This window comes from Aotus nancymaae, unplaced genomic scaffold (assembly GCF_030222135.1).
Source record: "Aotus nancymaae isolate 86718 unplaced genomic scaffold, 86718_ANA_hifiasm-v0.15.2.pri h1tg000067l, whole genome shotgun sequence".
Classification (NCBI taxonomy): domain Eukaryota; kingdom Metazoa; phylum Chordata; class Mammalia; order Primates; family Aotidae; genus Aotus; species Aotus nancymaae.
Window position 1 is genome coordinate 38546172 of NW_026988482.1, and position 15269 is coordinate 38561440.

Here is a 15269-nt window from a genome sequence, read left to right on the forward strand (position 1 = left end):
CAAGTGTTCCTCACCCACACCTGTTATTATTTTTAATAGTTACCATCCTAATGGGTGTGATGGGAGACATTTTTAGTTGTCACAGTTTCCAGGGGCTGCTACTGGCACCTAGTGAGTAGAGGTCAGCGGTGTTGCGAAACATTCTATAATGCACGGAACAGCCCTCTGCAACCAAGAATTAACTAGCACAAGATGTCAACACTGCTGAGGTTTAGAAACCCCGATTTAAACAGTCAGGTTCATCTTTCATAGTAAAACTCATCCCTCCGTGCCTGTGTCCTTTCTTTTCTTTGTTGAAATGCTCAAAGGCAGAGACCACCCCTAAAATCTGGAAAGTGAGGGAGGACTGAGAAGAATGGCAACATTTCTTTTATTCAAATTTTATTGGAAGTTTACAAATGTATTACAGACATCAGTAAAACATCATATCCATTTTACAGGGCACGGATCTCAAGCAAAGTGTTCAGAACAGTCTCTGGCAGAGCCCACACCAAAGGCCTGTAGCAGACCTTCTTCACAAATAGCTGGACATTCAACACTGAACAAAGACTCTGGCCTGCCTCGCCTTCCCAGGCCCTTTGAGGTTTTGTTTATGCACTTGAAATGAAAGCAGGAGATGGGCAAAGCAATCCTGTGGAGGAAAGAATGAGTTTAGGAGAGGAAAACCTGCCAAAGTCTAATTTGCTTAAAAAAAATTAATTAAAAAAAATGGAGGACTCATTGTCCTTATAATGATGTCCAGTCAGGGTCCATGATAGAATCATAACACTTTATGGAAAGATATGAAAATCTATTAGGTAGGTTTGAGAACAGACCTTATTGGTAAGTAACTCTCTCTGAAAATTTTAGAAAAGCTTGGTCAGAGACCTGTTGAACATCAATGGCCAAATGCCGAGCCGAGTGAAGGGATATCTCAGAGAACTCTCAGAATAGAACAAGATGATTTTTCTCTATCCTATTGATTCATCATATTCAAAGCACAGAAATGTTTTCCTAACACTACGTGACTTTCCCCTCCTTTATATTCCCTTGAGGAAAGCTAGTTTTGTCAGCAGGAAGAGAGCTTATAAAATAATATGGCTCCCAACAGTGAGTCATGTTTTATGGGAGTCTTGTGTTGACTAGGCTACTACTGTGAGACAATGGAAAAAGAATCCAATTTTTTTCTTCATCTTAACCTTGAAGACTACTTCCAAATGGTCATACAAATAAGCTCTGGTATCTGCTGAGGCCCCAGAGGGACAAACCACTGGAGACAAGGCAAAGGCCGTTTCCACTTCTCTTGTGCTTAAAGAAATGTACCTCAAAAGGTGGTGATCTGAAACTGCCTTCAAAAACTGGCAGTGGAGGCTGGGCTACTGAGTCCTACATAAGCAATGCTGTCTGAAGAACCCATTTTAAAGCCCTGAAGGTGCAAAACAGTTGCTAATAGCAACTGTCCCGGCATGAAGTATTCAGATAACTGGTTCAGTTTTCCACTTCCCTTTGTCATGGGTGGATCTTCCTTCTTAGGCTTAAGCATTTGTTTTCTGTTAGAAATACACAAAGAGCGCTTCTCCTTGGAATTTAAATTTTTTTTTTGTTAGAGGGTGGGATTAGATGAAGAATAACATGAAGTCTTACCCGACCTCTGCAAAATGAAGACTGCCTATAGTAATCGGCAGAGAACATGAAAATGGCAAAGGAGGTGAACGAGATTTGTTGTCCTTTAGCCTAAGAAGTCAGCTTCCTCCAGCCTCCACAACCTGGGGTGGGTGGGTGGGTGGGTGGCGGTGGTGGTGGTGGGGCAGGTGAATTGGAGTCTCTGAATTATTTATAAATATTGCTTCCTAAAATGTTTTTGTTCCATGGCAAGAGAACCAAGGGTGGAAAGACAAATATAAATCAGTTTACAAATAAGATTTGTCATCAGACCAGTAAGATTAGTTCTGATCATCTGGTCCTGGCTGGTTGGAGTGTTGCAAAGCTTTCTCAGCCTGCATCCACATTCTCAGCGAGAGTTTACAGAGATGCATTGGTTATATCTGCTCAGCTTGTGGGGAGCGAGAGCAAATGCCACATATATGTCATCACGGGCCCCACCTGAACTCAACAGTAGCTAGTAGTACCCAAGAAGCAAAAAGCTGCAGCAGAAGGAAGAAAAAATGTTATTATAGTGCAGGAGCATCCTCCAGGAAACGAGGATTATGAAGCACTGCTTCCAGGTCCTGTATTAGGAACACAAAATTGCTCATTCACTCAGCTGGTTGGGATTAGAAAGGAAGGACTGAAAAATAAAAGGTGAAAGTGGAAAGAAGGTGTCAAACAACCAACAGCAGGACTTCTTCCTCGGACGTATGAAAAACCAGGAAACACGCTTCTGCTCTCCCTTAGCTCATTCACCTTCACACTTGGTAGAGATCCCACAACTATATGACGGAAGGAAAGGTCCCTGAATACTATGCTCAATGCCACCTGGCTGCCAAGAAGCCTTTTCACAGTACCAAGGGTGGTATAGATTGGCACAGCCACTCAGGAAACTGTCAATGACTTACACTTCCTGGGTCTGGGAACAAGCCAGCTATGTTGCTACTGAATTGAGCAGCAATAGGAAATGAACTGAACTCCGAAGTTGCAGTTGTAACCAAAAGACAAGAAGATCAATATTAGGGGTGGGAAAAAGAAGAACAAGGGCATTGGAGAAGAGAGAACACTGGGAAAAGATTACTCTTCTGGAAACCAGTCTGAAGAGTAATCTTCCTCTTAGGTCATAATTCCATCTTCAATTCCATAATTGAAGATGGAATTATGATCTAAGAGGAAGTGAGTACAGGCCCCATTCACAGGAGGAACTTGGCCAATAAGAGTTAACGGGTGTGATGGAGGAATTAGGGGAGGACCTTAAGTTGTTGCCTCAGGAAAGAATGCACTGGGAATGGGATTCTGGGATGTGATGTGTGAGCTATCACTAGCAGGTGGAACTCCCAATACAATGATGTCCTGCCCTCAATAGGGCATTCACTTGGAGGTTCTGCCATCATTGTAAGGAACTGGCCTTCCTCATTCAGCATTCTCTGTAAGGTGCCTGGCTGCATTTGGGGTAAGAAGATATCTGCAATGGTAGAATAGAGGAAAGTAATCTTGCTAGTAGACGGTTTGACCCTGAAGCTTGTATCTCATTACATCCCAAGTTCTGAGCAGTTCAGTCCCTGGATGCTCTCTGGGCATCTGGACTAATGCCTACAGACCCCTTTGGGCACTGGTCACATGGCAGTTTCTAGGCCACTTTCTGCTGATGGTGGTTGAAGCCTTCTTTGAGAAATGTAAGAGTCATTCTGAGGAAAACAGTTAGGAAGCAACTTTTACTGGGAGAATTCCTTTCACTGGCTTTGGGGCCACAGAGGACAGACATGTTTTCAACCGTTTGCTAAGTTAAGTGATCTACTTTTCCCCTTCTCTTTTCTTTTTCCAAAACTGCCTTTTTTAGTTTCATCAATCAAAGAACTTATAACTCCAAATTGGACTCGCCCGATTTCTACCAGAAACCTGCCACTTTAGTAGCACGGTGTTGCAAATTATTTCTTAATCAGTTTGCCAAGCAGTTTACAAACTTACTATACAAACGTAATAGAGTTAATTCTCCGGAGGCTCGGATAATTAATGAAGCATTTAGATATGAAGATAGCATGCGGAAAACAGCCACAACCAACATGTGCATTGCTTTTTTTAAAAAAATCAGTGACAATGACAAATGTCATATTAATACCTGAAAAGCAAATTATTTTAATACATCCCGAATGGAGTGCCATTACCATGTCCTTTACAGCCTTCCTTTCCTCAGACCCATCTAGGATGGTGTCTGAAATGCCGCTTTTGACGGTCTCTCCATAAAAAATACTAGAAAATGTTAACTACTATACTGAAAAGAGATCACGCTCACCTCACCATGGCAGATGGCCACTGAGATACACCGGGCACTACATTGACAGTACATCTCACTACAGGTGGGTCCTCCGATGGATTATTTCAACTGCCACAATCCATTAAGGGGAGGAAGAGGATGGAAGAAAGAAACCAAGTGCTTCATTTTTAACTGAAGCAAGGTAGGGAGTTTTATTTTACTATAAACAGCACAACCGTTAAATGTCTTCATTAAGCAAACTCACTTTTGAGCCCATTTTCTGTCTGACCAATAGTCCTCAAAGTTCAAAATGGAAGTCCCCTCCCAACAAAGCCTGAGTTTTAAAGTCATTGCACCACTGAAATCTCAGTAGCTCAACCTTCTGGGTAACCCAGATACTCTGGTTACTGAGCTGGTTACACTGGATTCTTTCTATGAGCACTGGGAGCTCTTCAAGGTGGTTGTCACCTGTCCTCTGTTTCACTTCCAGTTCTTCTTTTCCCTGACCTGTCTTCAGATTCTCCTTTAACTTCTACCCTCGACCTGCTTTCTGTTTTCATATTGCCTTGCTCCTTCTCCAGGCATGACACGCTACACACCGTCCCTCCCAGAGCCCCCTCAGAATCCTTCCGCCCCTCAATCCCAAATGCTTAAGTTCATTTGCTTTGAGGACACCGGTTGTCAGGCTAAGGCAGCAGTTCTGTCTGCCTTGGTAAAGGAAAGCAGATAATACAATCCAGGAAACATGAGCACCAGAACATAATGCCACACTCAAAACAACGTCATGCTGACATCACACAACAGCACCACTCACAGTCACTTTTACTTTCCCCAAGGGATAGATCAACATTAAGTAACTTCAACATTCCCAGCAGGGATGGCATTTCTCACAGAACTTTACTGACACTGGTTGGTTTCTCTAATTGGCAAAAATTACATTTGCAATTAAAAAAAAATTACTACCACTTTGTAGAAAGTAAATTCTACTGAGGGTGGGAACAGACTTAAGGATGGCTCCTTAAGATGGAATGGAGCATAAAATGCTTTGGGTCTAATTTTTTTTTTTTTTTTTTTAGCCACAAAAAGCCAAATTGAATATATTCCTTTGAAAAAGATCTCACTGACATGTAACAAATTTGTATAGAAAAAAAAAAAAAAAAGGTGGTACCGGGCCACCTTTTAATACTACTCAAAGACAACGGTGGATGTGCATGCAAGTCCCCACTGAGTCCTACGATATAGAAATTCCTTTGATATTACAAAATACAAAAATATTTTATCAGAACTCTCATTTACATTGCATTTACAATGGACATGTAAATAACTTAGTCTTGGGTCCTGGCTAATAAACAAATTACTTACTGAAAAAAGGGTCCTAAAAGTAAGAGAACTAGAGAGGATAAAAGCGAGCGGGAGACAATTTGCCATCTTGTGAGATGGCAACTCAACACAGAACTGATGGGAAGGAAGTGACCAACCCTGGCCTCGATAGAGTCTACTGTGTTTCCAAAGTGAAATGTGCAAATAATATTCAACATGCCAAGAACTGTGACTACCTATTGAGTCAATCTGTAACCTTGCCTCCATCCACTGACAGCATTTTCCCTTTTCTCCCCCATAAGCCACCCCCAAAAGCGCTTTAACATTTAAAACAGTGCAAGTTTCTGAATTTACATTCTTAGCTCCCAACTTCTCCCATTCCCTGATCCCAATCGTATTAAGAAATGATACAGTTTTTGCTCTTCTGTCTTTTCCTGCTGTGCAACTGTCCTCTGCCACCTAACGTGGAAGATTTGGGGAGGCCGTAGGAGCTGTATTTGTGCAGCAGCTCATCGCTCGTGACGTATCGCAGGCGCGCTGGCTGGGGGATGGGTTCTCCTAGGAAATAGCCCTCGTTGTCAGACTCTGAAGAGGAGGAGCAGGTGGAACACCAATCATACTCGGCGAAGTAGGGTCCCCATCGGTCCCCAAAGGCATTCTGCAAAGCCAGGTCCGACACAGTCCGCGGGCACTGGCCGTACAGCTCCCTCCGGGACCCATGCCCCATGCTCTCCTGGAAGCTCCGCTGGCGCATGAATTGGTCATAGTCCTCCCTGGCTCTCAGAGGGGGCCTATCTTTTAACCGAGAGATGGCCTCGCGTTCGCTGGCCAGGTGGAGGGCGTTGTCCGAGCGAGAGCGTCGGGAACGCCTGGACCTGTGAGGTCGGAAACGGCGGTTGTCGTCGCGCGAAGTAGCTCTTCTCCGGGTGCGTTCGCTCATGGGCTGGATCCTCACGCCCTCCTGCCCTGGCAGCTTGCTGCCCGGCATCCCTCCGTCGAAATCAAAGCTCTGATGCATCCTTCCGTGGGACTGCAGGTCTCTGTAGCCAATGGGGTTGCTGAGCTGGTGGAGGTTTCCCTCCATCTCCTGGTACTGCTGGGCAGAGAGCAGGCTGCGAACCGACTCTGCGCTCCGGAACTGCATGGACGAGTTAAGAGTGCCCATGTTGCTCAGCTTCTCAGACACATTCATTCCAGAGTCTTTGCTGAGGTCAGGCATGGAAAATCGAGAGAGGTGCTCCTGGCGCTTGGCACCACCATCAGCAGAGAGACCTGGGGGAGAGAGGAGGGGACCACAGAGATTAATACAAATATGCAGCAATGGGGATCATTGTCACAGCTGGTCATCTATCCAGGGTCATTACATACTGTTGTGCAGTTGTGTACTGTACAAGGGCCCTCTCAGGGGCACATGTGCCTGTGAGGGGGCTCTCTCCACTCTACAGCAGAGCACTATCTACCTAGAGGGGGCACTTGCTTAAAATGCACCCGGAGATGTATTTTACCAGTTACTAATTCCTCCAAAGGCTCACCAAAGAGCCCACTGTGTATCTTACGCATCATGCTTCCTCTATTTAGTTTCACTTTGCAAAGCACTTTAATTACGTTTTTGATTCTAATGATGCACTCTAAGCTCTGTAGGACAGATATTTTAGATGAGGAAACTTTAAGCTATAAAGGCTGGAAAATGCCCAGGCTGTTTCTGGCAACCCTGAACACTGGTTCCACAATACTGGGCCAGTTCACTTCTCTGTTAGCCTGCAGCAGTTTCCTGCTTTGCCTGCTGTCCCTAAGTGGCAGGTGGCTCCCTATCTAAAGTGTCTTGGACACTAAGGGACTCCCTAGGTATAGAGAGAGAAATATTTACTCTCTCAGACCATTCAGTAAATGCTCCAGGGTTGTAAATGGGTCCCTAGCAGCCAGAAGATGTGAGTAGGACCCCACTGTACTCCTCTGTCTCAGTCTCATGAGGAGGGACGTTTAAAAGCAGTGGCTCTGATGCTATCTAACAGCAGGTGCCCCAGCAATGGACCTCCATTTCCTAAGTGCTGTCAAATGATCTCCTGGCATCCCAGAGACGGAAACCATTTTGAAGGTAGTGGGAGATACTAACTTCAGTAACTTCCATTTTGCTCATCTTCAAGCAGAGCTCTCAAGGAGATGTTTAAGAACAGGCCAGGTGACAAAGTTTCAGCATTTTCCACTCATTATACACTGCAAGGATCAGCAATTTTGCCATTTCTGGTCATGGACAATATGCCTTTGAATTGCAATGGTCCATTATTGCCCCTGCCACTGATTATTCCTGCTCCTACCAGGGCCTCCAGCTTCCTCTTCCCTGAGAAAACCTAAAGCCGTGTTATGAGCACTTTGTAAACCTACTTTGCAATATCTATTAAAGCTAAATACAAATACACATACATGTATATGAATTATGAATAAAGCTGCTCTGAATATCCTTGTCCATTTTTTGTGGACTTATCCATTTCTGTTGGGTGTATGACTGAGAGTAGAAACTGCACAATTCTCCATCTTCACTCTTGGTTTTATAACGAACAGAAGTTAGTAAGAAGGTCCAAGAAATGGACAAGGGTATTCAGAGAAGCTTTCTTGTAAGAGCCCAGAAATGAAAACAACTCAAATGTCAATTATCAGGAAAATGTAAAATATATTGTGGTTTTTCTGCCATTCCCCACTGAAAGGAACCCAGGCTTTTTAGAAAAATGGCCAATTCCAGGATAAAGGCAAGGACATTAAAAGAACCGGCATCTTGTTATGCCATAGGGAAAGTATTAAAAATAAGATAAGGTAGGGGTTTGTCAGAACACAGGGCCTAACTTGAAAGGGCCCCCACTGGCCAAATCTGAACAATTTGAGCATTAAAATCTTTAAGGGAAATAATGATTTTTAAACTGCTGAAACAACTAAGAATTCCCAAGTCTATACTGATAACAGATAAAACATAAGTAAATTAAAAAAATAAATGGGAGATAAGAGAGGACTCTGTGTATAGTGGAATGCTGTTGGCAGAGAGAGTTCACAAGGAGGAAAGGGGTGCCAGATTTGGAAAATCATTTTATAACCACTGGAGGTAGAGTTCTTCATGCAAGAATCAAAAAGTATGCTAACTTTAGGGGGTAAAATTTGATGGGAGACAGCGTTGTTTTAAAGTGTTTTCCTACACATTGCTTATTAGGTGCAAGGGAAGAATTAGTAACTAAACAACAGTAAAATCAGACAACACCTTGACCTGGAGTTGAAACTTAACATCCCCGGTGAGATGCAACTACACCCTGCATGCCTCCAGGTGAGAGGTACTGAGAAGGGCACACTATCCCTTATGTAGTATTCCGGTCAAGAATGCATTTCCTGATTCAGGAGGAAACATTAGACAGATCCCAAAAGGAGGGACACTTGTTATGAAAAAAGGGACTGTAGTCTTAAGACAGGGCTGGGAGAATATTTTAGATTAAAGGGTACAAAGGAAACATGACAATTACAAAAAATACCTGATCCTGGACTGGAACCTTCTCTGTAGGGAAAATAAATGCTATAAATCAGGGGTCCCCAAACCCCAGGCTACAGAACACTTAGGAACTAGGCCGCACAGCAGGAGGTGAGTGGCCCTCCTCACCTCCTGCTTCATCTGTATTTACAGCCACTCCCCATTGCTCCAATTACTGCCTGACCTCTGCCTCCTGACAAATCAGCGTCAGCATTAGATTCTCATAGGGGTGCAAACCCTACTGTGAACTGCTCATGCAGGATTTAGGTTGTGTGCTCCTTATGAGAATCTCATGCCTGATGATCCATCACTGTCTCCCATTACCCTGAATAGGATCATCTAGTTGCAGGAAAACAAGCTCAGGTCTCCCACTAATTCTACATTATAGTGAGTTCTGTCATTATTTCATATATATTACTATGTAATATGGAAATAAAGTATGCAATAAATGTAATGCACCTGAATCATCCTGAAGCCATCCCCAACCCCTGGCCCCAGTCTGTAGAAAAACTGTCTTCCACAAAACTGGTCCCTGGTGCCGAAAGGGTTGGGGACTGCTGCTATAAAGGATAATTTTTGGTCAACTGAAAAAAAAAAAAATGGAACATGGGCAATAGATAACAGTATTATGCTAAATTTACTGTGGTTAATTAATAATTGTGTAACTATGGGAGATCTTTATTCTTGGGAAATAGATGTGGAAGGATATGATGGTAAATGGCCCTAATGGATGCAGCTCGCTTTCAAATGGTTTATAAATAAAACGTGTGTGTGTGCGTGCTTATGTGTGTGCATGTGAACGTGAAGGAACAAACATGGCAAAAGGTTAACAATGGATCAATCTACGTAAAGAGTACATTGCAGATGTTTTTGTTGCATTTTTGTAACTTTCTGATAAGTCACATTATTTGCAAATAAAAAGTTTAACATTGGAATATATTCATGTGATTTGATGGTTTTTAATTCTGAGGGAAATGTGGAAACATCTGGACCCATTTTTGGTTATCACTGTTGGGATGGGATACTACTGGCGTCTAGTAGGTAGAGGTAAAGAGATGCTGCTAAACATCCTACAATGTGCAGGATGGTTTCCTCCACCACACACAGAATTTTCCAAACCAAAATGTCAACAGTGTCAAAACTGAGAAAACCTGATATAATGGAATATTACACAATAATGAGAACGAATAACTATACCCAATTACATGGATGTATCTCGTAGAAAATGCGTGGAGATGCAAGAAGAATATGTGCTGTACGATTCCATTTATGTGAAGTTCAAGAACAGGCTGAGGCTACATATAGTGATACAGGTCAGGGCCATGACGGGGGTAGGATGAAGGCTTCTAGGGCACTGCAATTGTTCTATAGCTAAATCAGGATGGCGGTTGTAAAAGAAATTGTAATTTTCTATAAAGAAATTATTCTGCCAAATATCATATAGTCCAATAATTTTTAAATTTCATTCCTGGGGTAATTGTCAGGGCAAGAGCAGCTGGGTCCTCCTACCTCTTGCTTGCTCTGCTGCTTCTCTCTGACATCCAAATCACAAAAGCTGATTTACAACCACCTAATCACTTCCAGAGCCTCCCAATATGAAAGCAGAGAGGAAAGGATAACAACCTAAGATGATGAATGAGTGGTCTGAGTGGACCAACTCTAATAAGAAAGGAAAGAAAACATCTTCAAACTCAGGTGTAGAAACAAAGGTAGAAACAATGATCCTGGCAAGGCTTTCCACTCTAGCTCTTGAGTAGAATTAGGGTCAGCATAAATAACTTAGCAAATACTGTTAATTCCCCAGCATGCTGTTTTCTGGAACATGTCTTTTATAAGCCCAGAAGTGAAATGTTTTTGAGAGCATCCTGCTTGTGAACAGATTCCTATTTCTGTAAGGAGGTGGCCTTGAACAAGAGCAGCTTCTATTCTGCTGGGAGGTGTATTGCCCTCTGGTATCATGCTTCTGCATCCTAGGAAAGCTCAGGATACCCTGAGGCGCCCCCTTGGAAAAAGAAAAGTGCTTGGTCAGAGTAGAAGGGCCCTGTTACACAACTCTACTATCACTTTTACCTAAATGTAAGCTATTCATTCCCCTGGAGTATGTGCGAGTGGGACTGGAAATACTACCTGCTCACTCTAGAGAGGAGAAATGCCTCTCTTCTGATTCATTAACTCAGATTTTCCTCCAGGTCTTTTTGCAGGCAGGGCATGAACAGAAAGACCGATATTGACCAAAGATGAGCACTAATTGTGTACTTGCCTCTAAAAAGGGTGGTTCTGTTGTTAATTTCATTACTGGCAAAATCCAGAGTTCTTCTGCAGACCTGAAGGCCCTACGTGACTTGGCTCCCTTCTCTCTCTCCAAGATCATCAACTAAACACTCCTCCTCTCTTAACTCTGCTTCAGCTGTGCTTACATTCCTCCCCCTCTCCCCAAACACAACAACAAGCTCATTCCAGCAGGCCTTGGAAAACTCTCTGGTTTGCATGCCTGACTGTTTGTTAATGTCCTGGTGTAGCTGACGCCTCCTCAGTGGTGTCTACCCTGAACACTCCTTCTAAAGTAGCAAAGTTAGTTGTCAACCACTCACTCTTACACTTGACCCTTTTTAAAACGACCCACCCTGACTTATTAAGGTCATATGTAAGTTTGTAGCTGCATGAATCCCCTAGGAGCAGGGATCTTCTCTCGACTTTTCAATGTATTCTTGCAGAGCTAGCAGTGGCCAGCACCCTTTGGTACTCAATACATACTTATGACATAAAGGTAAATGGATTCTCAAGTTATCCACAGGTTGGAAAAAAACAACCACTCTCTGACCTGGAGGGGGTCAGTGCTGTGATCTACATCAGTGAGATTCCAAACATCAGGAACAAAATCCCATGATCGCACCTGTCAATATCCATCTCTGGTATTCATTATATAGACCACCATCTGGGGTTTCTCCAATTTTAAAGTCAAGGTACATGGATTTATAATGAGCTCCCTGCACTGCAGAAATGTTTTCTCCTTGTTAATCACAGCTCTGGTGATCTGTTCAAATTAGCAGCTAATAACGTCCTCAAGATGAAACTGTACTGTCACAGGTCACACTCCGACTTGAGAAACACTCCTTCCCTCTAACTACGGACAGAACTGGAGAGCTACTTTCCGGCTGGGTAACTTAGGACATTTTTTGAACCTCTTGAGATGCATTAGTAAGAAGGGCATACTGACAGGATGTGAGTACTGAAGCTGCAGTGATGATGAGATGAGGAAAAAGAAAAGTTTCCTTTTTAAGGTTCATCACGACTATGATCCTTTCGTGTAGTTTTTGTTTCATCTCTGTCTTCTTGATGGATCGGCAGCTCCAAGAGGGCAGAAACTGCGCTCCTGTTTGCTTGCCCTGACCTCAGTACCTGGTATTCAGTATGCAGGAAGAAGGTTTAGTGAGGCCTAAAAGTCCCTCAAGACTGTAAATGCCCTCCAGACATTTACGACTCATAACGATGATTTAGTTCCCTTTCAGTAGAGTCTTTCCTATATTATTTATTATTTATGTGCTGAGGTAGAGAGGTGAAGAACATGGAATCGTTTAGAACAGGGGTTTGCAAACTACAATGGCCAATGAGCCAAGTCCAGCTCACTGCTCCCTGCTTGTTTTTGTAAATAAAGTTGTATTGGAACACAACCACACCTATTCATTTGCATATTGCCATGGGTTGCTTTCCAGAGGTGGGGAGTTGTGACAGACGGCATGACCTGCAAAGACTCAACTATGTTAAAGGCAAACAAATACTTGTTGGATGCATAATTATATGGATGAATGAATTTGAGAAACAGGGCCTGACACAGTGATGTTCACTTAAACACCAGCCCCTGTCTCTGCGCCTCCAAACCGTGGCTGGGATTCCTCCTCTACACAGATGAAGTTCAACTCTTTATTCCATTTGTCTGTGCTGAACAAGACACAATGTCGAAATATTGCAAATCAATAGAGTCCAACCTGATGGGGCTCTAACATGCCTTTACTCTCTTGTAATAAACACATTTTTCTTTTCTTGTTGCTCAGGCCATGGTGTGTGTGTGTGTGTGTCTGTGTGTGTGTGCACAAGCACATGTGTGATAGGGGAGGTGGGAGCTGCAAGTTAAATTTGCCAGAGAGCTCTGGCTGAAGCTCATAGTCTGGGCAGTATCAGTGCCCCCACATCCTCTGGAGGACCTGGCAGAAGAATCCCACCTGATGCTAAGGAGACACAGATGCCAGGTCATTTCCCTCTCAAGCAGAGTTCTGTTTTCTTAATTAACAGAGAGGGTTTTTTTCTCTGCCAAAGAATGCAGGCTTTATGAGAGGTGCTCAGGGTGATGATAGAGTTAAAGGCAGTAATTTATCCATATCCGAAGGGTCAGTGTGACTGGGAGCTACGCAGTCGTCCATGAACTGCAGGGGTGCAGGTTTCCACAAGATCCTTGGCCGGGCTTCTACAAAGAGAGATCAGTATCCAATTCAGCCTGCAGTTCTCCACGGTTTATCTGCCAACATGAAGGTGCAGCTGGGGCATTCTATGATATGCTCGCATTTCTGACTGAGCAATGTTCCTGTCTCTACAAATAGGAGGTCTCATAGAAACTGGCATCTGCAAGAAAATCAATGCCCTTCAAAAAATGCTCAAGGTCTGATGGAACAGAAAGAAAATCTTTGCTGGCTCCCTTCCCCCATGTCTTCTGGGGGCAGAAAGTATGCACACAAGTCCAGAAAGAAGAAAAAGCAGACTAAGATTGAACGGCGGACCTCAGACACATCTTTCTGTTTCTTATTTATTGTCCTGTCTCATCCTACTCTGCACAAGAAGATAGAGAGCTATGTTTCTGCCAACTTCAAAGATACATTACCACGCACGGTGGCTCACTCCTATAAGCTCAGTGCTTTGGTAAGCTGAGGTGGGAGGAGTTTCTGAGCCCAGAAGTATGGGACCAGCCCCAGCAACATAGTAAGACCCCCTCTCTACAAAAAACAAAAAAAAATTATTCAGGCATACTCATGTGCACCTGTAGTCCCAGCTATAGGGGAGGCTGAAGCAGTAGGATCACAGTTACAGGGAGCTATGGTGACACCACTGCATTCCAGAACCTTTAAAAACTTTTTTAAAGCATTCACATTTCACATTTCTGTGCAGTAAAGGAAATAGCATCTACTCACCCATACCCTGCAGACATTTACAACTCATATTGATGATATAATTCCCTTTCATTAGGGTTTTTCCTACATGATTTTTGTTTTCTTTTTAGTTGGGATAGATACATGAAGAAAATGGAATTGTTTAGAACAGGGGTTTGCAAACTACAGTGGGCAATGGGCCAAATCCAGCTTACTGTCTATTTCTGTAAATAAAGTTGTATTTGAACACAACTGTACCTATTCATTTGGATGTTGGTGGTGGTTGCTTTCCAGAGCTGGGGGGTTGTGACAGACGGTAAGACCTGCAAAGCCTCAAATATTCACTTTCTGGTCCTTTATAGACACAGATTGTCAACCTGTCGTTTAGCATGCAGCAGCAAGCCTGAACAGCCCCGAAGTCATGGTTGCTACACAGTCTAAGCCTCTCAGATCAAGCAAAAAGTGTCCCAAGGTACATGTTTGTTTGTTTGAAGCATGTGTGGGGTAGCTTGATCAGGTCCCTCGGGATCCTTTTTCCAACTAAGTCAATCGATTTCATCAACACCCTGAACTTCAAATTGGCAACAGCTGGAGAGATACTGTCATCTGGGCAGTGAAGCTTAAACACCACCACATGTTTCTTGGTGACAGGGCATGGAATGGCTCAGAGTATGACAAAGAAGGCTGGGGGTGGGGACAGAAAGAGGAGAGTGAGACAATATGAATGCACTCAAAAGTGTGATCTGTGGACTAGCCAAAATGACATCCCCTTGGGAGCTGGTTAAAACTGCACTCTCAGGCCCTCATCAGACTTGCAGAATTCAAATCTGCATTTGAACAAGATCCCTAGTGATTCCCATGTCTGTGAGAGTTAGAGGAACACCAAGATGATGGGAGTTTCAAGGACGATTTTCTTTGCAACACAAGGGTGCTCCTTTCTACTCCAGGAAAGAAGACCTTCATTCTATCAGAGACTCTAATTCAGGGTTTCCCAACCTCAGTACTATTGACAGGTAGGGCTGGATAATTCTTTGGTGGGCTGTCCTGTGCACTTCAGGACGTTCAGCAGTATCACTGGCCTCTACCCACTAGATGCCAGTCACACATCCCTCTGGTTGTGACAACCTGAACTGTCTCCAAACATTGCCAAATGTCCCTGAGGGGCAAAATCGACCCCAACTGAGGACTGCTGCTCTAACAGATCCTGTCCTTGACCTGCTGCTTGGCCATCAGTCAAAGGGAGGTCTGTTCCTGTCCACGTGTGTTGCAGTGAGTTAAACCTGCTCCACCCACCCTGCAGACAGGCGCCTCATTACAATGGGGGGTTGCCGCCCTGTTCCTTCTTTCTAGAGAAGGATTAACAGGGCTCTGCCTGGTTAGGTGTGGTATGTCCCTGAAATTGGGGGAACTTTACAAGTTATTTTCT

At 43.6% G+C, this 15269-nt stretch overlaps 1 protein-coding gene across 2 annotated transcripts in view; it reads right to left on the reverse strand.

Annotated features, from left to right (window-relative positions):
- Positions 1-357: 357 nt before the first annotated feature.
- The window catches only part of PRICKLE2 (prickle planar cell polarity protein 2), a 137660-nt gene continuing 122748 nt past the window's right edge, over positions 358-15269 (reverse strand). For both annotated transcript variants that reach the window (XM_012469562.2, XM_012469568.2), the window contains exon 8: positions 358-6472. In XM_012469562.2, the coding sequence (XP_012324985.1) occupies positions 5598-6472 (875 nt within the window). In that variant the 3' untranslated portion in view covers positions 358-5597. The remainder of the gene's footprint in view (positions 6473-15269) is intronic.